Source organism: Periplaneta americana, chromosome 8 (assembly GCF_040183065.1).
Source record: "Periplaneta americana isolate PAMFEO1 chromosome 8, P.americana_PAMFEO1_priV1, whole genome shotgun sequence".
Lineage (NCBI taxonomy): Eukaryota > Metazoa > Arthropoda > Insecta > Blattodea > Blattidae > Periplaneta > Periplaneta americana.
This window is the reverse complement of record NC_091124.1, coordinates 19,772,956-19,794,155: the sequence shown is the minus strand read 5'-3', so window position 1 is coordinate 19,794,155 and position 21,200 is coordinate 19,772,956. Positions and strand designations below refer to the sequence as shown.

Sequence of the window (21,200 nt, the reverse complement as noted above, 5' to 3'; positions counted from 1 at the left end):
CATTACCTATCATAGCCTAGTTCCCCAAATTCATCACGATGTTGGGTGGAAACCAGTTCCATATACTGGCTGGAATTTCATGAAAAAATTCTTTTCCCATGAGGACTCCAACCAGCACTAATTCCGTAACATGAGTCCAGACATGACGTCTTAAAGTAATGCATCGGCGAAATTTCGGTCAAAAATGAAAAACAAAAAACGTTTTTTAGTTTTTCAGTATTTTATTATGAATTAAGTTTCTATTTTAATTAGACGCTTTCCTTTTCGAATTTGTCGCATATTTACGGCGTAACGAGGCCATTTAAAAGAGCCGTGCGTGAGTGGGAGTTCCCTATTTAAAGCCCAGGTCGCTCAGGGCTTTCATTTCATGATGTAACTTTTTTTTTCTGTAATTTACTGGTTTGAATTTCGCAAACTTCGAGATATAGAGGGATAATCTTTTGTGTTGGCTAACTTGAAAAACAGTTGAAGGCTGTCAAGTGTCAATTGCACACGAGGGAAAAGTTTGTTTTTGTTGATATACCATTGTGTTTAGTGTGCTGTGTTGGTTTTCCTTAAAAGAATAAATAACGCAAGGGAAGGCAACATGGCGGATGTCAGTGGGAAATGGTCTAAAGTTTCTCCAAATCCAATACATCTTGTCTCTAATAGTGGTAATGTTCAGAACGAAGGAGGTAGAGAAAGAAACAAATTTCTCATTCCAACGACGCCACAGACCAACGTCATGTCCTTATGTTGGCGACATTGTGTATGTAGTTCAATTTGGTCGTAACCGTACCGTCACGGTTCAAAGCTATTGTAGCAAATTCTCCAAAGAATACCCGATGTATTTGTAAATATTGCGAGTAGATTATGTGGCTTAGATGAGGGACTCACGACAGGAACAGTTTTGCTGTGTCGCATGCGCGGACCTTTCATGTAGATGGAGCGTGATACTGAGTTGAATTTATTTTCGTGTATACATTCCAGATCAAATCAAGAAGATCGCTTCTTGCTCTGGTTACACATCTCACATATTATATGAAGGTTAGGATTGGTTAGTTTAGGTTTTCATTAAGCATGCGCAGACAGCCAAGATGATCATGTCTTCATGGAATGAACATTAACTGGAAATTTACTTTCCTTCATTTGAATGATATTCCCTGAAACACACCTTCCCCCCCCCCCTTTATTTCGTTGTGATAACCTATTTTCAGACCGTACTACATCTGCTTTTTTTTTTTTTTTTTTTTTTTTTTTTTTTTTGTGCATTCAAACCTAGATCCGATCATAGTATACTGTGTATGATCTAATTTTAAAACACCGCCGTTGTACTGCATAAACCTTGCACTTGACTAATGGAGTGAATTATGTAATATAGTCGCGAATTTTACTACCACCATTTCGATTGTATTTTGTTTGGCACGGCTCGGTAATCAAAACGTGAAAGAGTGCTATCTGTTATTTGTCTATGGTTATCAACGAGTTGTCTTTAACAAGAAACAGATGACACGTCTGACATACGGCGCTGGGAAATATGTTAGTATTGTTGACTATCCTGAAAAAGTAAAATGTTTTCAAACGCTTTGAAATAAGTGAAGTGAAATTGCAGATGTGGACTGTGGCCTTGTAATATTCTACTATGTGATAAAGTTGTGAGTGGGTGATGCTTATTTCTATATAGCCGAGTGCACCTAGTACGTTAGTACTACGAATAAGATTTTCCTTCATCATTTATTATACAATGAAGGTTGCTGTGGTAAGTAAAGTGTATATACCGGTACTGTAGTAGTTGAGTGTGTGGGGAAACTTTGGTGTAACTTCGGTATCTCTCCCCCCCCCCCCCCACACTAGACAATTCCTTGGCATCCCATCACTTAAATAACCCCGTTAACTATCACAAGAGGGCTACACTAAACTAACATAAGCTAACATAACATTACTAGGCTAGTTTACCTTAGGTTAGGTTAGCTTAGTTTTGCTTGGGATAGTTAAGGTGATAAATATTTATAAGTATTGGTTCTGCCCTTTCCAGAAAAATACATTCCGGGCGCGCTTCCGTACAGGGGCAGTGGCATTTCCTCTAAGGTTAGAGCTCAGTTTAGGTGTGTGTGTAAAAGGTAAAGGTATCCCCGTAACATGCCATGAAGGCACTCGGAGGGCATGGAGGTAGCCCCATGCTTTCCATGACCTCGGCACTAGAATGAGGTGGTGTGGTCGGCACCACGCTCTGACCGCCTTTTACCCCCGGGAAAGACCCGGTACTCAATTTTATAGAAGGCTGAGTGAACCTCGGGGCTGTTCTGAAAGTTTGGCAACGAGAAAAAATCCTGTCACCGATTAATCGAAAATTAGAGGCTAGAAAATATTGAGAATAGGACGCATGTTTATATGACTTTTTTTTCGATTTAAACACACACCTAAACAGGGCTCTAACCTTAGAGGAAATGCCACTGCCCCTGAATGGAAGCGCGCCCCTATCGAATTAATGTGACGTCATCAAACATCGATTTATACACGTGCGGCTCGCGACAGGATCTTGCGCGGACTTGGTTAATGAAAACCTAAACATACCAAACCTAACCATCGTATATATGCAAGCTGTGTAACCAGAGCAGGAAGGGAACTGCTTGATTTGATCTGGAATGTACACGCGAAAATAAATTCACGTAAGGATCACGTCGGCACTGCATGAAAGGTCAGCGCATGCGCCAGAGCCAAACAGTTCCTATCCTATTATAAACATCAAACACAAAATGGCTGATTACCTCATCCAATCAGCCCATTTCCGTAAGTACGTAAATAGTCTAATAAATCTAAACTACGATTGTTTTCCGCTCAGTTTTTCTAAGTGTTTCCACATTAGGAATAATAATCAGAAAGTTTTAAAATATTAATTTTATAAAACAAAAAACCAGTACTTACAGATAATTACTGCTTTAGGAAGCCTAGCTCTCCTGGAGAATTATTGCCTTCGAGTTTCAAGCATGTAACATTGTTATTATAATGGAACAATGATTTGAATGAATGGTAGGCCTGCTTTGTGAAAGTGGTGGACACTTGTATGAAAATTGTAAATGTATTGGTAAGCTATGACACAAAACCAGATGGATAAAGATTTTGAGATACGTGGGTACTTTCCAAACTTAAATAAATGCCAAAGGGAGATGTCTTTACTAATTCAATTTGTTTTTGTAGGTTACTGGTGGAAACAAAGGAATTGGTTATGCAATTGTCAAGGGACTTTGTGAGAAGTATGAAGGACTTGTTTATTTGACGGCTAGAGATGTTGGAAGGGGTGAAGCAGCAGTAGCAGAACTGAAAAAGGTAAAATTGAGTCATGTACTGTATATAATGATAGATCATTTATCGTAAACTTCTCTTATTGTTACTTTGTTTTTCTCTTTACCTTCTTTCCATTGATTTGTGAGCAAGAGCAATAGTGTCAAAACGCTTTACCAGTTTATGATGATGATGCATTGGCTGCTGCTTGTTGCTCTGGTCCTCGTGATTTCACCATGCCGCGATTTTTCAGCATTTCATCTCACATCTCCACTCCCAGCTTCCCCTATGATGTTCCTTTTCAGCCAGGGCTGGTGAGGTGAGTCCCACACTGTATCATCATGGTATCTTTTTTTTTTTTATTGGGTTATTTTACGACTCTGTATAAACATCTAGGTTATTTAGCGTCTGAATGAAATGAAGGTGTTAATGCCGGTGAAATGAGTCCGGGGTCCAACACCAAAAGTTACCCAGCATTTGCCCATATTGGGTTGAGGGAAAACCCGGAAAAACCCTCAACCAGGTAACTTGCCCCTACCGAGATTCGAACCCGGGCCAACTGGTTTCGCGGCCAGATGCACTGACCATTACTCCACAGGTGTGGACATCATGGTATCTAAAGCAAACACATTGTATCTGTGAATAGTTTCTTTTCTTTCTTCCTTTGTTTGTTTTTTTCTTCCTTTCTTCATTTCTTTCTTTTTCTTCTGATCTGTGGGCATTCATAAGATAAGCACCCTTTCCACATTTGCATGTGCACACTGAAGTGGAGGTAAACAATGGATACAATGTAATTCAGTAATAGTAGTAGATGAATATCTGTCAAACATCTAATTATAATGGAATCTTGTCGGCCTGAGTAGTGTAGTCGGTATAGTGCTGGCCTTCTGTGCTCGAGGTTGCGGGTTCGATCCCAGCCAGGTCGACGACATTTAAGTGTGTTTAAATGCGACAAGCTCATGTCAGTAGATTTACTGGCATGTAAAAGAATTCCTGCAGGACAAAATTCTGGCACACCGGCGACACTGATATAACCTCGGCAGTTGCGAGCATCGTTAAATAAACCATATTTAAAAATCATTTAATCTTGTAATTTCCATTAAATCGAAAAGCTTGTAATATACTACATTTGTAATAAAATTCGTTGTAGAATAATTAAATGAAAGTCGAAGTTTGTAATAGTGTCTCATGCACCTAACTGTGTACCAGCTCAGATCACATATTATAACAGATTGGTCAGCCTCATAGGCTTTGTCAGCAACAACTTCGATCAATTTCACTATGCTGCCATCTAGCTACTGCATAAGAAATCACGTTGTAACTCTCAAAGCAATGAATTTCATGTTGTCAGACAAAATACATTTTAATAGCAGATTATATTAATCTACTAATTACCAACAGAGAGGTTCAGGAGGAAAATATAGGCCTACTCTTTCACAAATTATTAGTGTCAGGAACACTCGACTCTTAGACAATTTCTAATTACGTAACTCATATGAACTAGTAATGACATTCTGACTATACTTCAAAGAAATCGCATTTCTTCTTCTTGCAATCTGTTTCTGTCTTTCATCATCATAGTCCATATCTCACTTCCATTATAGGCCTGCTAGTACTCCCATTAATTTACTCACCGTAATCTATAATGTCTTTCCTACTTTTATTACAAAGTATTTTGCTAATAGTACTGTATATGTTGTTGAAAAAAAAAATATTATGTTTTATTTGATGACGTTCGCAACTGCCGAGGTTATATCAGCGTCGCTGGTGTGCCGGAATTTTGTTCCATAGGAGTTCTTTTACATGCCAGTAAATCTACAGACATGAGCCTGTCGAATTTAAGCACACTTAAGGGGAGATGGTACACCATGGCAGGTTAAAATATAATGTGTATGTGTACTGATCCATTTACAAAAATGTCAATCAATACAGAAACCATCAATATATAAGTGTACCAAATTTCATCGCCCTAGGATTGGTAGTTTTAGAGAAAATCCAAAATAAAGATAGCAAATTTAACATTGCGGAGATATTGTGTACCACCTCCCCTTAAATGCTATCGACCTGGCCCGGAATCGAACCCGCAACCCCGGGCATAGAAGGCCAGCACTATACCAACTGCGCCAACCAGGTCGATTATGTTGTTGAATCTAATTATTTTATGCTGCATATATTTTCTTCGTTATAGGATATGTGACTGATAAATTATTCCCAAAAATTATAAACTATAACGAAAGTATACAGACTTCTAATGTACGAGTATATGTAATCCTCATATAGGCTAGAGTAATCATTATCCTACATGGTGAAGCCAAGTGAAATACTAGAGACAGGAGATATAAATAAATAGGACAAAATAAGGGGAGTTGGCAATGCTGTATCATGTGCATAATGCAAAGTAAATACAAGAGTTTAAACATGTCATTTAAGAGATTACTTTGAAGTCTAGTTTTTTTCAGATAAGATATCGCCTGGTCTCGTAAAAGAACATCAGAATTAGATACCAGTACTCATTTATCTCAAGTATTAGATTTGTAAGGAGATCAAAGTGCATGTTACAAAATTTTGATGTGATTTGGTCAATATGCACCACTTGTATTGGGTGTATATTCTACAGCAGCTACTACTACTACTATGTAATCAATTATTTAACGACACTCAACTACTAGGTTATTTAGTGTTTAATAAATTGGTAATAGTGAGATGATGCCGAGGATTCGTCATGATTTACAGTAGGGGAAAACCTCGAAAAAGACCAAACTAGGTAGTCATCCCAAGTGGGAAAAGAACCCATGCCACCAGCGTAGCTCAGTTGGCTGAGGTGCTTGTCTGCCAATCCGGAATTGCGTTCGGGCTTGGGTTCGATTCCTGCTTGGGCTGATTGCCTGGTTGGGTTTTTTCCGAGGTTTTCCCCAACTGTAAGGCGAATGTCAGGTAATCTATGGCGAATCCTCGGTCTCGTATTGCCAAATACCATCTCACTATAACCAATCCCATTGACGCTAAATAACCGAGTAATTGATACAGCATCGTTAAATAACCAAGTTAAAAAAAATAACCCATGCCCAACTGCATCTCCAGATCAGCAGGCAAATGTACTGCTGCCTGAGCTATGTTGGTGGCTACTACTACTACTATCATTTCTGTCATTGCCACCACCACCACCACCACCATCACCACAATTGCCACCGCTGCTGCTGCTGCTGCTGCTGCTGCTGCTGCTGCTGTTCCTCCTCTTCCTCGAACATCCTACTGGAAAGTTAGCTGGCAGATGAGGTCTTAATCTGTTGGTCTGCATTTATCACCTGCTTCTCTGTGTGTGATTGCTATGAAGTGATGATTGCCAGAATGAATAAACAAGTGCGTTCTTGCTTACAATTAATCATATTGTTAAAACGAGGTGTAATCTTGGACATCGAAATTATAAACATAAAATTTACTCTGTCACACATTAAAAGTATTAAAATTGTTAAAAAGGTATTTACCTTCGACAGACGGCCCGTTTCGACGCTATTTGTCGTCGTCTTCAGTGTCTCTTGAACCACTGCTGATTTTGGCTCTGCGATGTGCAGTTGTCGATGGTAGGGGTGGGGGTGTGTTGCTCCTATGGTGGGGGTTAGTTGTCTGTATGCTATGACGTACTATGACGTCAAACAATGTGTGCGTATTGAACTGTAGTTGCGTATTAAGTATATATTGTGGGTGTGCTATTGTATTCTTATATATTTCGTATTGTTCTAGGATGTTTAACTGTGAACTGTTTAACAGTTCAATACGCACACGTTGTTTGACGTAATAGTACGTCATAGCATACAGACAACCAACCCCCACCCCTACCATCGACAACTGCACATCGCAGAGCCAAAATCAGCCGTGGTTCAAGAGACACTGAAGATGACGACAAATAGCGTCGAAACGGGTCGTCTGTCGAAGGTAAATACCTTTTTAACAATTTTAACACTTTTAACGTGTGACAGAGTAAATTTTATGTTTTTAACAAAGTGTTAACGAGAACTTTAATCAATGGATCATCGAAATTATAATTGTGAGAAAGTTTTAAACAGTCTTTATGGAGAAAGTGTCACAAGAATTAATTTTCGTAGCTGGTTTCAGCAGTCCTGTAAATTCCACTGTAATATTTTCAGTGATGAAACATGCTTTTATCTTAGTAGTCACGTTAATTCTCCAAAATAACCGTTATTGGAGTACAGAAAACCTGCAGAACATATTGAAAATATCGGAATATGGTGCGTTATCAGTCCTGAAAAAGGGTTATTGGATTCGTATTTTTTAAAGAGATAAACTTAGCTTTGTTCTTGTAATATTGACTCCATTTTTTTTCCCAATTGATGAAGAAATAAAGTAATTATGCATATTCCTTCTCCAGAAGATGTTATGTCTTAATATTGACTCCATTTTTAGCTCAATTGATGAAGAAATATAGTATTTATATGCATATTCCTTTTCCAAAAAGATGTGTTGTTTCAACATTGACCCCATTTTTTAACGAATTAGGTAATTATACGTGTTTTATTTGCTGCTTCTCCTCCTCTATGTCATTTACAACCCTCTGTTAGGACATAGAGAACAACTTTTCTCTCTGTATGTCGTAATAGAGGGTAAATGCCGCCATGGACTTGAAAATCTTCAAGGGCACAGATGTTCGTCCATTGTTAAATAAAATGATAATTTATAAAATGGTTTGGGATTTAAAAATATAATTAAGTTAGTAAAGGAATATGTAATAAATAAAAAGAATCTATTTTCGTTATTTGTTTTCTATTTTGATGACATTGACTTGAAGACTTTTAGAATGTTTAGATGAACTACTATGATGGCCATAGTAATCTGATCATAGAGCCATCGCTATGATCAGGAAAGTATGACAGTTATGTTTTGTTATATAGAGTTATTAATTCTAAAACAATACCTGTGCCTTCAAGAAAATATCTGCACTTCGTCTGTGACAAATACTAAAAACTTCTAAACAATTTCAAAATGATATATGGATGCTATATTACTTTATTGTTTATTTATCGAGAGTTAAACTGATTTTTCTTTCTTCCAGTTGGGTTTGGAGCCGAAATTTCATCAATTAGACATCACTGATCAAGAAAGTTTGGATTCATTTCGTGACTTCATAAAGAAGGAGCATGGTGGAATAGATATTTTGGTTAATAATGCTGCTATGGCATATAAGGTGAGAATTCTAGTAACATATTTTAGTTTATAGGGAATAAATATATAGTCATATACTACTTTTGTATGTACAACAGAATGTTCGTCCTTACGTACAGATTAGCTTATGTCTTAATTGCTTATAGGTACATGTAGAATATATTGCAGCAGTAGCTCGGCTTTTCAAATAAATCATACAATATTTCCTTGCAGTTAGGTCAATAAAAAATAATGCTATCATGAAATCACGTGGCTCTTCAAAGGGTAGATTATATTATAATATTTAGTGGAGTAATGTTTTATAAAATTTCGGAATTATAAAGTACCATACTGCGTCATCAACTAAGATATCTGGAATTTCATGATCAAGTAATTAGTAAATTGAGAAGCAAAATAAATGACATTTTCTTTTAAAATATGTAGAAACTTTCCAGGGTTTGTTTGCTGCCTACTAAATTCTCAGTGTGAACACTTTCATAGCTCTGGGACACATCACAACAACTCGATTTTTCCCCAAGTACACTGAATCATACTCTCTGTCGTGTAATGCAAGTCAGAATTCAGGGCATGTAGCATGTATGGGTGAATCCAGAAATGCATATAGAGTGTTAGTTGGAAGACCTGAGGGGAAAAGACCTTTGGGGAGACGAAAATGTACAAGGAAGGATAATATTAACATGGATTTGAGGTAGGTGAAATATGATGGTAGGGACTGGATTAATCTTGCTCAGGATAGGGACCGATGGCAGGCTTATGTGAGGGCAACAATGAACCTTCAGATTCCACAAACGGCATTTGTAAGTAAGTCTAAAGATCATTTTACTGGTCACAAACATTGCACATGATAAATAATCAGAGTGTCTTTGGATTTGTTACAGATCAATGCCACTGAGCCTTTTGGTGAAAAAGCGGAGAAAACTTTGTATGTTAATTACTTCTCGTTGCTCAAAACATGTGACACATTGTTTCCACTTCTGTGTCCACATGCAAGAGTTGTGAATCTGTCAAGTTCTGCTGGCCACCTTAGCCGAATACCTGGAGATGAACTCAAGAAAAAATTGGCCAGTCCAACTCTGACTATAGGACAACTATCTGAACTTATGAAAGACTTCATACAGTTAGTATTACATACTACTAGTAACTTTATTTTTTTTCTATATATATTCTGTTCTTTAACGACTGTCGTCTTCCAGTGTCCAGGAGCCTATTTCATAAAACTAACAGTCTACTAATAAGCAGTGTAGACTCATAATTTAGACTACTAAAACTAGTAGCTGTTTCATATAAATAGCAGTGTAAAATAACAGCACTGTAGGACTCATTTAGCAGTGTCGTAACAATGCTGTTTCATAACATATGAGTTCCGCTAATTTACACTTCTAATAATCAATAGTTCATTTTATCAGTTAGCTAATCGAGAATGATAAAAGTAAATAGAAAAATAGATTTATGAGTAATAAGGTATATTTCGTTTTTGAAAATAACTTTTTAGAAATGCATTCCTCATCCCTAATGAAAAAAAAATATTTTTGTGAAACGTCCAAGAATGTTCAGATCTTGGATAGATTATGGTTTTATGGCAGAGACCTATGAACATAATGAAATGTCCCGCCTAACCTCTAATAAATTCAATCAACTGTTCATTTCCACTGAACAATTTTTAAAGCGTAATACTTAAAGGAATAGGACCATAACGTCAAAACAACAATTACAATTGCTGTATATTAGTTAGGCATTGGAGCACAATATCACAACATTGCTCCTGGTGTGTCTAAAGCAACTATGCAGAATAATAAAAAATGTGGTGAACAATATAAAATATTAAGTATTCATTAAGAAACTTCTATGATGGCCGAAAGATGTAGCTGAAGTTGGTAGTAATATTAGTGAACTTGGTGGACTGCCATTAATAGATTCTTTATTCTCAGAAACTGTCCTTTCTGTTCTTTTATTTTGACATGTTAAAAAACACTACAACTGAGTTACTATATTGTAATAATTATTATAAAAAATGTATATGTATTACTTTCACGTGTTAATTTAAACTAAGTTTAAAAATATTATATTTTGCAGTGTAGGCTTTCACGGCCGGAGTCTATAGATGTAGATTCATTTTCCGGGCTGAGAGGCCGTGGTCTATTAGTTGGTTTTATACCAGACGTTTCGTCTGCAACTGCGGCAGACATCTTCAGTGGAGTGGTATCCGAGGTCGCAAGACTCTTCTCGGCGTACCTGAGGCAACTGATCCTGTGTCTGGTTGTGCGGGCGTATTTATAGTGCGGCTCGCGGGCCGAGGCCTGTTGTCGCTGCGGTCCGCGCCGCTTTGTTCGCTGCTCCCGTTCTGGGTTCCGTCCTTTTGTTGTAGTGGCTTCTTATCTGTTCTGTTTAGGACCGGGTACCAACACTTGTTTAGCTTTACGCCTTCTTCCTTGCGATTAAAGTTGTTGTTATGTTTATGTATTTCGATCGCTTCTCTATGTAGACGGGGGAAGAAGTGCGTCGTCGTGCTCAAGATGTCCGTGTCCTTGAATCTTATGTTGTGATCGCCCTCTTGATAGGCATGTGCTGCCACTGCCGATTTGTCGATCTGTCCTAGGCGGCAATTCGGTACATCGGTACTACACAGCGAAGCATCAGGACGAGACTGACAGAACATAATAGGAATTGCCGCCTAGGACAGATCGACAAATCGGCAGTGGCAGCACATGCCTATCAAGAGGGCGATCACAACATAAGATTCAAGGACACGGACATCTTGAGCACGACGACGCACTTCTTCCCCCGTCTACATAGAGAAGCGATCGAAATACATAAACATAACAACAACTTTAATCGCAAGGAAGAAGGCGTAAAGCTAAACAAGTGTTGGTACCCGGTCCTAAACAGAACAGATAAGAAGCCACTACAACAAAAGGACGGAACCCAGAACGGGAGCAGCGAACAAAGCGGCGCGGACCGCAGCGACAACAGGCCTCGGCCCGCAAGCCGCACTATAAATACGCCCGCACAACCAGACACAGGATCAGTTGCCTCAGGTACGCCGAGAAGAGTCTTGCGACCTCGGATACCACTCCACTGAAGATGTCTGCCGCAGTTGCAGACGAAACGTCTGGTATAAAACCAACTAATAGACCACGGCCTCTCAGCCCGGAAAATGAATATTATATTTGACTAGTTTCGGCTTGGGAACCATCTTTAGAACTGCGTGTCTTCACCCCCGGTGAGGGTGCGTTTGTGTTGTGTAGTGTGGAGTCAAATAGTGTGTGTGTTCTGAAATTCAATTGTATGTTGAGGATTTGTTGTGGGTGTGTTTTTGTGTATATGTATATTTCGTATTGTTCTAATGTGTTTAGTTTCTGGTTTTTCGGTTGGGTATGTAGTATTTCCATATCTTTGGCTATGTTGCTATAGGTGTTGTTGACGTTTGTGATGTGTTCTGCATATATAGTGATAAAGCTTTAAAATTTGTGTAATTAAGATGAATAATTATAAATTCTGTGCATAGAGCAGGCTGTGAAATGCAATAGAAAGAATAATTATTTGTATGTATGTCACATACTTTATGAATGAGGCCACACTACTGTCTGCTAAAATCAGTGTAGGAAATTTAGGAATGTAGAGCTTTCTTCATGAAACAGAACTTTCCACACTGCTAACTATTAATTTTTACACTCCTAATAAGTAACTGCTATAGTCCTGTCACTCTAATTTCCGGCAGCCAATCACGTTGCAGGTCAGCTGCATTTAAATGTGTGCGTCTTGTGATTCGCTGATGAAGATGTTAAGCATTTCCTAAGGCTGGATAAATACTTAATATATAATCGCCCGCCATTTTGGCTCTTTCGTTGGCGTTCGCAGAAAGCTCACGAGGACGTTATTTGCCGCTCAATAATTTTCTGAATTACAGTGCGTTTGATTTATTACCATAGCAGCTACGACATGATAATGTTTAACGGTGTGGCAAATAGATCTGTCGTCTGGTAGCTCGGCAACGAATAACAAAAATGGCGAACAATACTACCTACCTAGACTTTATAGAGCCTTGACTTCATAAGACGTAAGTAAAGAGGAGGAGTCACGCCGGGAATAACAGCGTCACGACTATAAAAATAGAACTTTCATGAAAAAGGCCTCAGGATTCATTCTTGTACACTTATATATTTTTTAAATAGTGTAACTTTTTATACAAAACAATAATGTAATTTTATTGTTTCAACAACAGTCACTTCCAATAATTTAGTTTAAACTCTTCCGTCAACAATGGGATTTCCACCCCACACAGTAACACAGTATTCGTTATTGCACTCCACAGACGACAATGACAATTTACTTGGATTATTGAGAACAACAATGAACTGTTAATCTTAACTAATGTTCACAAAGCACTATTTACAAAACAGAACTGTCAGTTCTCAGTTCACAGTTCGTTGCCTTAGCTAGTTCTTCTAGCTCGGTCACTCAAGTTCATAGTATCTCGAACCCAAGACCTTCAGAGACAGTCCACTGAACTTCGAACTCAGGTCCCCCAACTGCGGTCCACTGCACTCAAACTCAGGACTTCGGATGCTTGCACAGCTGCAGACACACTCAAGTCGAACTCCGGTCTCAAAGCTGGCTTCACTGTTACACAAGACTGGCTGGCTTGCTGTCCAATGATTACAACAACGACTGCTCAAGTTCACTCTCGTGTCGTAATTTATAACCAAACCATAGCTACGAGAATGTACAATGCTAGAAATTTCCACGGATGTCCAGAGAAGGCACTCTCGAATTTTCTGGATTTCTCCCCTCTCTGCCGCAGTCGCTCTCTCTCCTCTCAATGCCACAGCACATGTTCCAGGAAGCAGATGCGTGCGCAACTTCCGCGTTGAACTACGGCCGACCTTGCTCTCCTTCTGCCGGTCGTGAGATCGTATCCCAGCTCTGTCACAATAGTCAGAAGTTCATATTTGATTTAAACACTTATATGTATGTTCCCCATACACCTTAATGGCATATAAAGGGGATGTCTTTATCTTTCTTAAAAACTAATATTGAACTGTATTCTGGATGTGTAGTCACATATCTAATTTTGTTCACAAGATGCTTTCCTGTCCCTCCTTCTCCCTATATCCATTCATAATTACAATTTACTAGACATCAGATATGATTCTGAATTTTCTGTGTGTAGGAGCGCAATGGAAAATAAGCACCAGCAGAAGGGTTGGCCGAATTTTGCATATGCTGCATATGCTGTCTCTAAGGTTGGAGTCAGTGCCTTGACCTTCATCCAGCAACGAGCATTCGATGCTGACTCTAGAGAAGACATTGTAGTGAATGCTGTTCATCCTGGTTATGTGGACACTGATATGACAAGTCATATGGGACCATTGACAATAGAACAAGGTAATACTCTTTGAAATAATGTTCATCGTAAGGGTGGGACATGTTTGGCGAACTAGGTTTAATTTGGTATTACTAATTAACCAAGGCCAAGGAGAAAAAATGAAGGTAGCAACAATTTGGTTCATAATTTTGGATTTACTTTCAGTGGTCTGTGGTGACATCACGTTTAGATAAGCACCTTCTGTATCCATACAACATCTGGACAGGCAGTTGCTTACCCAAAAGTGGTTCACAACACACTACTGTTTAGTTTTCAATGGAACGTTGATCAGCATTTCTGTGTGAGGCAGTTTATAAAAACAGAATCCATCATACAAGTTCGGTGTGCTTTTCGAAGAGAATTTGGTGACCAGGATGGCCAGGTCCAGCTTCTTCAAGCAAAACTGTGAATGAGTGGGCAAGTTACAGGTGCAAAGATGGAAGAATTAAAACAAACCTCATCCTCATACAAGACAGTGAGGACCGCAGGAAATATGGAAAAGATAAGGTTGATAGTGCTTGCTGTTCAGCAAGATGACACACTCTTCAGTGTCACCAAATTTGACAAATCCAGATTTTTTCTTTCAGAGAGTGTTTTCCCTTAGGTTATACAATAATCAAGAACTGAAGAACAAGATTCAGCTTATATTATTTTAATGTACATATGATATTTCCATGCAGATATTCTGCGTCATCATACGACGAAAGAGTAATGGAATGGAGAAAAATTCTCTCCAGTGCCGGGATTTGAACCCGGGTTTTCAGTTCTACGTGCTGATGCTTTATCCACTAAGCCACACCCGATACCCACCCCGGCGTCGGACAGAATCGTCTCAGTTTAAGTTCCAACTCTTGGGTTCCCTCTAGTGGCCGCCCTCTGCACTACGTCATAGATGTCTATGAACGTAGGACTGAAGTCCACACATGTGCTGAGGTGCACTCGTTATGAGTGACTAGTTGGCCAGGATCCGACGGAATAAGCGCTGTCTTAAATCATGTAGTGATTTAAGCATATCATATATATTATTTTAATGTACCGAAGTACATATGATATTTCCATGCAGATATTCTGCGTCATCATACGACGAAAGAGTAATGGAATGGAGAAAAATTCTCTCCAGTGCCGGGATTTGAACCCGGGTTTTCAGTTCTACGTGCTGATGCTTTATCCACTAAGCCACACCCGATACCCACCCCGGCGTCGGACAGAATCGTCTCAGTTTAAGTTCCAACTCTTGGGTTCCCTCTAGTGGCCGCCCTCTGCACTACGTCATAGATGTCTATGAACGTAGGACCGAAGTCCACACATGTGCTGAGGTGCACTCGTTATGAGTGACTAGTTGGCCAGGATCCGACGGAATAAGCGCTGTCTTAAATCATGTAGTGATTTAAGCATATCATATATATTATTTTAATGTACCGAAGTACATATAATATTCCCATGCAGATATTCTGCGTCATCGTATGATGAAAGAGTCAACTAGTCACTCATAACGAGTGCACCTCAGCACATGTGTTGACTTCAGTCCTACGTTCATAGACATCTATGACGTAGTGCAGAGGGCTGCCACTAGAGGGAACCCAAGAGTTGGAACTTAAACTGAGACTATTCTGTCCGATGCCGGGGTGGGTATCCGGTGTGGCTTAGTGGATAAAGCATCAGCACGTAGAGCTAAAAACCTGGGTTCAAATCCCGGCGCCGGAGAGAATTTTTCTCCGTTCTATTACTCTTTCATCGTAAGATTCGGCTTGAAATTGAACACATTGGTCAGGAGTATACTTGTTTATGTCATGAAAAGTTTCTAGGAAGGATTTAAACAGTGCATTACAAGCGAAGAATGTCACTTGAAGGATGTTTTTTCTAAAAAGTAACTTCAATCGTGTAAATGAACAAAATTCAAAAGTATAAATACCCTATTACTTACTTACAAATGGCTTTTAGAGAACCCGGAAGTTCATTGCCACCCCCACATAAGCCTGCCATCTGTTCCTATCCTGGGCAAGATTAATCCAGTCCCTAGCATCATATCCCACCTCCCTCAAATCCATTTTAATATTATCCTGCTACATAAATAAACTATTAGATTATTTAAATATATATTTCTTTCGTTTCATAAAGTTTTGTCACAATTTAAAAATAGTTCACTGAAAATGCCCTACCTTGTATATAGTTTGATTCATTCATTCATTCATTCATTCATTCATTTATTTTATTCCATAGATCTTACATGAGCAATGAAGCTTTAAGATGTGGAACAAGTCAACATTTTACAATATTACAATTACAATTTTTACAAATTTTTATAGTTTTACAATTTAGTAATTTTCTACAATTTTTACAATTTTGTGCAATTTTTTACATTTTTTTTCTTTTTTTTTTTACATTTTGGCGAGATGTAGTGAGATGAGATGAGGTCCGAGGATTCGCCAAAATATTACCCGACATTTGCCTTTTGGTGGGGGAAACCTCGGAAAAACCCAACCAGGTAATCAAATCAAAGGGGTTGATGCCAAGGACTCGCCATAGACCATCCGGCTTCAGTCCCACGGCTGGGGAAAACCTCGGAAGAAACCAAAGACCAAAGGGGGATCCAACCCAAGCCCGAACGCAGCTCCGGATCAGCAGCCCAGCGAGTCTGCTGAGCTACATCGATGGCTCTACTAAAAGTATACAATACATAGCCAATCAGATTAGTAAATTTACAAACGCAAACGATCATTCATAAGTTTTAGCTATAGATGATGTGATATTAATGAGATTTTATATACTGTATATAATGCTTCATAGAATTTTTCCTGCGTTCCCCTATTTTTAAGAACGAAAACTTTATTGTAACAAGTTATATTTGAATTGACCAGAACACAGATAAAATATAGACATGAAACATGTCGACAGCAGTTTTGTTTTAACTGTTGGGGACATTTTATTAATATTCAGCATCTATGAACCAGAGTATCAGAAACCAGTCCCTCTGTTTGAAATGGAATACAATTGACATTCTAGTTCAAATCACATCAGAGAGAGAGAGATATTTATGTTACTCTTGGCATGAGAAACTACACAGGTGAGTAAGGATCTCTCTTAAAGGATTTTAGTCTCTAGTCCTAAACCCCATTGTCATGTGTGAATGAATTTCCACAGAAGCAAACTAAGAAGCCTGTGATACACAGAGAATCCTGTCCCAGAATAAAAGAGATGAGGCAAAATGTACAGATCATTTCTCCACACAGCAAGAAAATCAATTCTGGAAGTAGCATGGTTTTCGTCTTGGCTGTTGTTGAAGCTCCCTTGCTATTATTATATGTATTTGAATTCTGGACTCTGACAAACCTTACAAAGAATTGAAGTCAGTCACAGGAATGAGATTTTTACATGTTGTGAGCAACACGTTGAAAGACAGAAAGAAAAGCAAAGATAGTAGGAAGAGATAAAGAAATCTTTAAATTAACAGATAAAATAAAAATGTATGTCTAAATTGATAATTACGAACCTGTGGGAAACAGAAATTCATGAATTCCAAGAAAAAGATTACTAGAAAAGTTTCAAAATGTGCTTCACTAGACTGGACCCAGCCTGATGGCGATAGTGGTGGTGATTATTATTATTATTTTAGTATTAGTATTACTTTGCTGTACTATTTCAGCATTTACATTTAATGCTGATCTAGAAGAAAATGTCCAGAAATACAATAAATTAAATGGATGTATAAACAGGTATTTCGGAAAGAATATGAGACAAGATCTAAAAATCAGGATGCACAACATTATATCAAAACCGGCCCTTCGCTATGGAAGTGAAACATGGATGCTAAGACAACAAGATCGAAAAAGAATAGAAGCATCAGAAATGAGGTTCCTAAGACACACCCTGGGAGTCACATTAAGGGATAGAATGAGAAGCGAAGACATACGGAAAGAACTTAAAACAACAAATATGGTCGAAGAAATTCATACCTATCAACAACAATGGTATATGCATGTGCAACGGATGCCCCCTGATCGTTTCCCACGGCAAGCATGTTTTTATCAACCCCAAGGCAGACGAGATATTGGTCGGCCACAAACAAGATGGACTTCGCAATTCCGTTAGTCTCGGAACGGGATTTACCCATCCTTGATAGGAAGAAGAAGAAGAAGAAGATTATTATTATTATTATTATTATTATTATTATTATTATTATTATTACTTTGCTGTACTATTTCAGCATTTACATTTAATGCTGATCTAGAAGAAAATGTCCAGAAATACAATAAATTAAACGGATGTATAAACAGGTATTTCGGAAAGAATATGAGACAAGATCTAAAAATCAGGATGCACAACATTATATCAAAACCGGCCCTTCGCTATGGAAGTGAAACATGGGTGCTAAGACAACAAGATCGAAAAAGAATAGAAGCATCAGAAATGAGGTTCCTAAGACACACCCTGGGAGTCACATTAAGGGATAGATTGAGAAGCGAAGACATACAGAAAGAACTTAAAACAACAAATATGGTCGAAGAAATTCATACCTATCAACAACAATGGTATATGCATGTACAACGGATGCCCCCTGATCGTTTCCCACGGCAAGCATGTTTTTATCAACCCCAAAGCAGACGAGATATTGGTCGGCCACAAACAAGATGGACTTCGCAATTCCGTTAGTCTCGGAACGGGATTTACCCATCCTTGATAGGAAGAAGAAGAAGAAGATTATTATTATTATTATTATTATTATTATTATTGTTATAGCTATTTAGTTTAAGTTCAAATAAGTATACTTACCTGTTATGCAATATGTCATTCAGTTATCTTGATGTTATGAAATGCTCAAACATGATTTCACATGTACACGTGTTTTTTAATCTCCAGGAGCAGATGCACCTCTCTATCTGGCACTTCTCCCAGACAACGTCAAGTCTCCCAGTGGAAACTACATCTGGTGCAACAGAGAGATCGTAGATTGGATTAATGGTCCAATGCCTGGTCCATATTAGAAGTGGGCTGCCAGTTACTCTCCTATACTGAAGTCATTATTTTCATTGTTTGTTGAAAGAGTTTTATAAATTCCAGTTTGTACTTTTATATAACATTACAGCATCAGTATTTTCATAGTTTTTGTTTACTACCCTTAAGTGATTAACCTCTCAGGCCAGTTTGCCATAGGTGTGTACGCAGCTCTCTAGGGTAGCTCTGCAGTGGTTTTACGTACATGTGTACGTATCATGCAGGATTACACAAAATTGGTCACAATTCGTAATCTAGTGGAGATATTTTCATGCGGTTTTTTCGAGTCTGATGTTTTGGTTGTATTATGATTAACCATTTCGAAAATAGAACAAAAGAGTGACGTCATGTAAATTTAATTCTACTAGGGGACTTAAATTCCGTTTCAGCACCTAGCACCTAAATACTGAGTTGTGGGGTTAAATGTAAAATGTGATTGGTTATATGTTGACTTTTTTTTTTTTTTATCTAATGCCACCAGGTTGTCTTTTCGACATTTCTGGTCTTCTCTCCTGGCCGTAGCTTAGTTGTAACCCACTTCTGAGGTTGGGGCGCCTGGAAGGCGGAGTTACATTACCCCGATGATGTGATAGGATGATTATGATAATGTGGTGCCAGGAGAGGTCTTAAATCTAAACTTAACTAAATTCCAGACCATGGACGAACACAGGAATAATCCCCTTTAAGGAAAAATTCCTGTGCTCTAACCGGGAATCGAACCCGGTACCTCATGAACTATAGCCAGAAGCTCTGACCACTAGACCATGAGGCTGGTCTATATGTTGACATATATTTGCAACTGAGTGAAGAGAGGTAATTTCTGTGTCTCTGTTGTGGATGTCCACATCTTCTGCAGTAGAATGCAGAGAGAGATACTGTACCGTATTGAACTATTCATATTTAAATCCTGTTCTTTATTTTGCAAGAAACAGATAATTTGCTCAATATTATCTATACTAAAGTTTGAGTTCATAAAGTATTCAAATTTGTAATGCATATTGTTGAAGAATGTAAGATTAACTGCAGGAAATCTAAGCTGCTTACACCAAAGCTGGTTGATATATTACATTCCAAACTGCAATCCAGAAACATTTACGAAGTTTACTTACCTTGTTCTTCCAGTGTGATCTTCATTTAATAACGTGTGATTATTAAAAAAAAAAAAAAAAAAAAAAAAAAGTCAGTTATTTGGACTGCTTGCTCCCGACAAATAAACCATGCTCCCAAATTGTGATTACTGTACCATAATTTGTTCACTTACATCAAAACATTTCATTACTTCTAAAGCAGTTTCCATGCTTTCCACTGCCTTCTGAATCATAAACCGCAAAAACCGTATTTCTACCTCATATCTTTGCTGTGAGATAGTATTTCTCACAGCGTATTCCGAATCTCACCGGACCGGTGGACAACAATGACGTCACGCTGCAGCGAAATAGGAACAAAACTGCTGAAGGTTCAGTGGCTATCATAGCAGCTGTACAAGTTATTGTCTGTGCTACGCTAGCAAGATTTTGCGAAATTTCCGTACTGTCATCTCGTTCAAAGAAAGGAGAGCATAAACAATTTATTTCTTGAACCGGTAGTAATAACGGGTCCGTTGACACGTTTGCTCATAAGCCATTAACATATTGTTTTTACGTTGTGCTCATTACAAACAATACAGCAGAACACACCGCCATGACACAACAGTGCACGATGTCATTCGTCTGCTAATTCCCGCCCTATACAAGAACCAATCAGATTCACTGATGGAGACTGCCACCACATCTGCAAGCTGATGGAACCGGTGCGACACCAGTGGAGCATCAGTGACGTCATCGTTGAAATTTAGAACACTGTGATACCATCAGATTGCTCAGCACTGAGATTCGGAATACACTCAAAGAATGTATACATCAATTTGGGACACTCTGTATATAATATATATACATATATGCATTGCTATTCATTGCAATGTGTTTGCAGAACAAAGATGACAATACAAATGAATTTCTAGTATATTTTGCATTGTACGAACTATTTTTATTTACTAGGTATATTTATATATTGTAATTTATGTTTTCAGATAGTACAGAACTAATGATTATTACAATGTAAACAATATTTATTTACTGTAGTCTATATTATAAATGTTTCACTCCCTTGTTAATACTTGTACTCTGTATTTAACTACCTACACACCCCTGTCCTTATCGCTTAGTTCCAATTTACCTGGATTGCGTCCTCTACCATTCCTATCAAACAAACTATACTCGCAATGCGCACACATTGTAAGGAATGGGATATTTGTCTGGGCTCTAGTAATAACTAGGGAGCGGATTTTTGTGCTAAAAAATTTAAATATATTTATTTTTTATTTGCTAAAAAGTACGAAAATATTTGCTAAAATAAAAAAAAAAAT

General features: G+C 38.2%; 1 protein-coding gene across 4 annotated transcripts; it reads left to right on the top strand.

Annotated features, from left to right (window-relative positions):
- The first annotated feature begins 1,285 nt into the window (after positions 1-1,285).
- On the top strand, positions 1,286-20,948 carry LOC138704529 (carbonyl reductase [NADPH] 3-like). 4 transcript variants are annotated; one of them, XM_069832509.1, is made up of 6 exons: positions 1,286-1,518; positions 3,178-3,306; positions 8,330-8,461; positions 9,318-9,556; positions 13,610-13,824; positions 13,970-14,482. In XM_069832509.1, the coding sequence occupies exons 1-6, from the start codon at positions 1,486-1,488 to the stop codon at positions 13,996-13,998; spliced, it is 777 nt and encodes a 258-aa protein (XP_069688610.1). In that variant the 5' UTR covers positions 1,286-1,485; the 3' UTR covers positions 13,999-14,482. The 4 variants fall into 4 exon arrangements, with proteins under 4 accessions (XP_069688610.1, XP_069688611.1, XP_069688608.1 ...); XM_069832510.1 differs by lacking the exon at positions 13,970-14,482 and adding an exon at positions 16,204-17,414 and having other exon boundaries at positions 1,288-1,518; XM_069832507.1 differs by lacking the exon at positions 13,970-14,482 and adding an exon at positions 18,662-20,948 and having other exon boundaries at positions 1,302-1,518.
- The last annotated feature ends 252 nt before the right edge of the window (positions 20,949-21,200 follow it).

Excerpts from the sequence above, each read along its gene's own strand:
- LOC138704529 (XM_069832507.1), top strand. The coding sequence starts at position 1,486 with ATGACACGTCTGACATACGGCGCTGGGAAATAT. Across the intron at positions 1,519-3,177 it reads CATACGGCGCTGGGAAATAT|GTTACTGGTGGAAACAAAGG; the intron begins GTTAGTATTGTT and ends TTGTTTTTGTAG. Across the intron at positions 13,825-18,661 it reads ACCATTGACAATAGAACAAG|GAGCAGATGCACCTCTCTAT; the intron begins GTAATACTCTTT and ends TTTAATCTCCAG.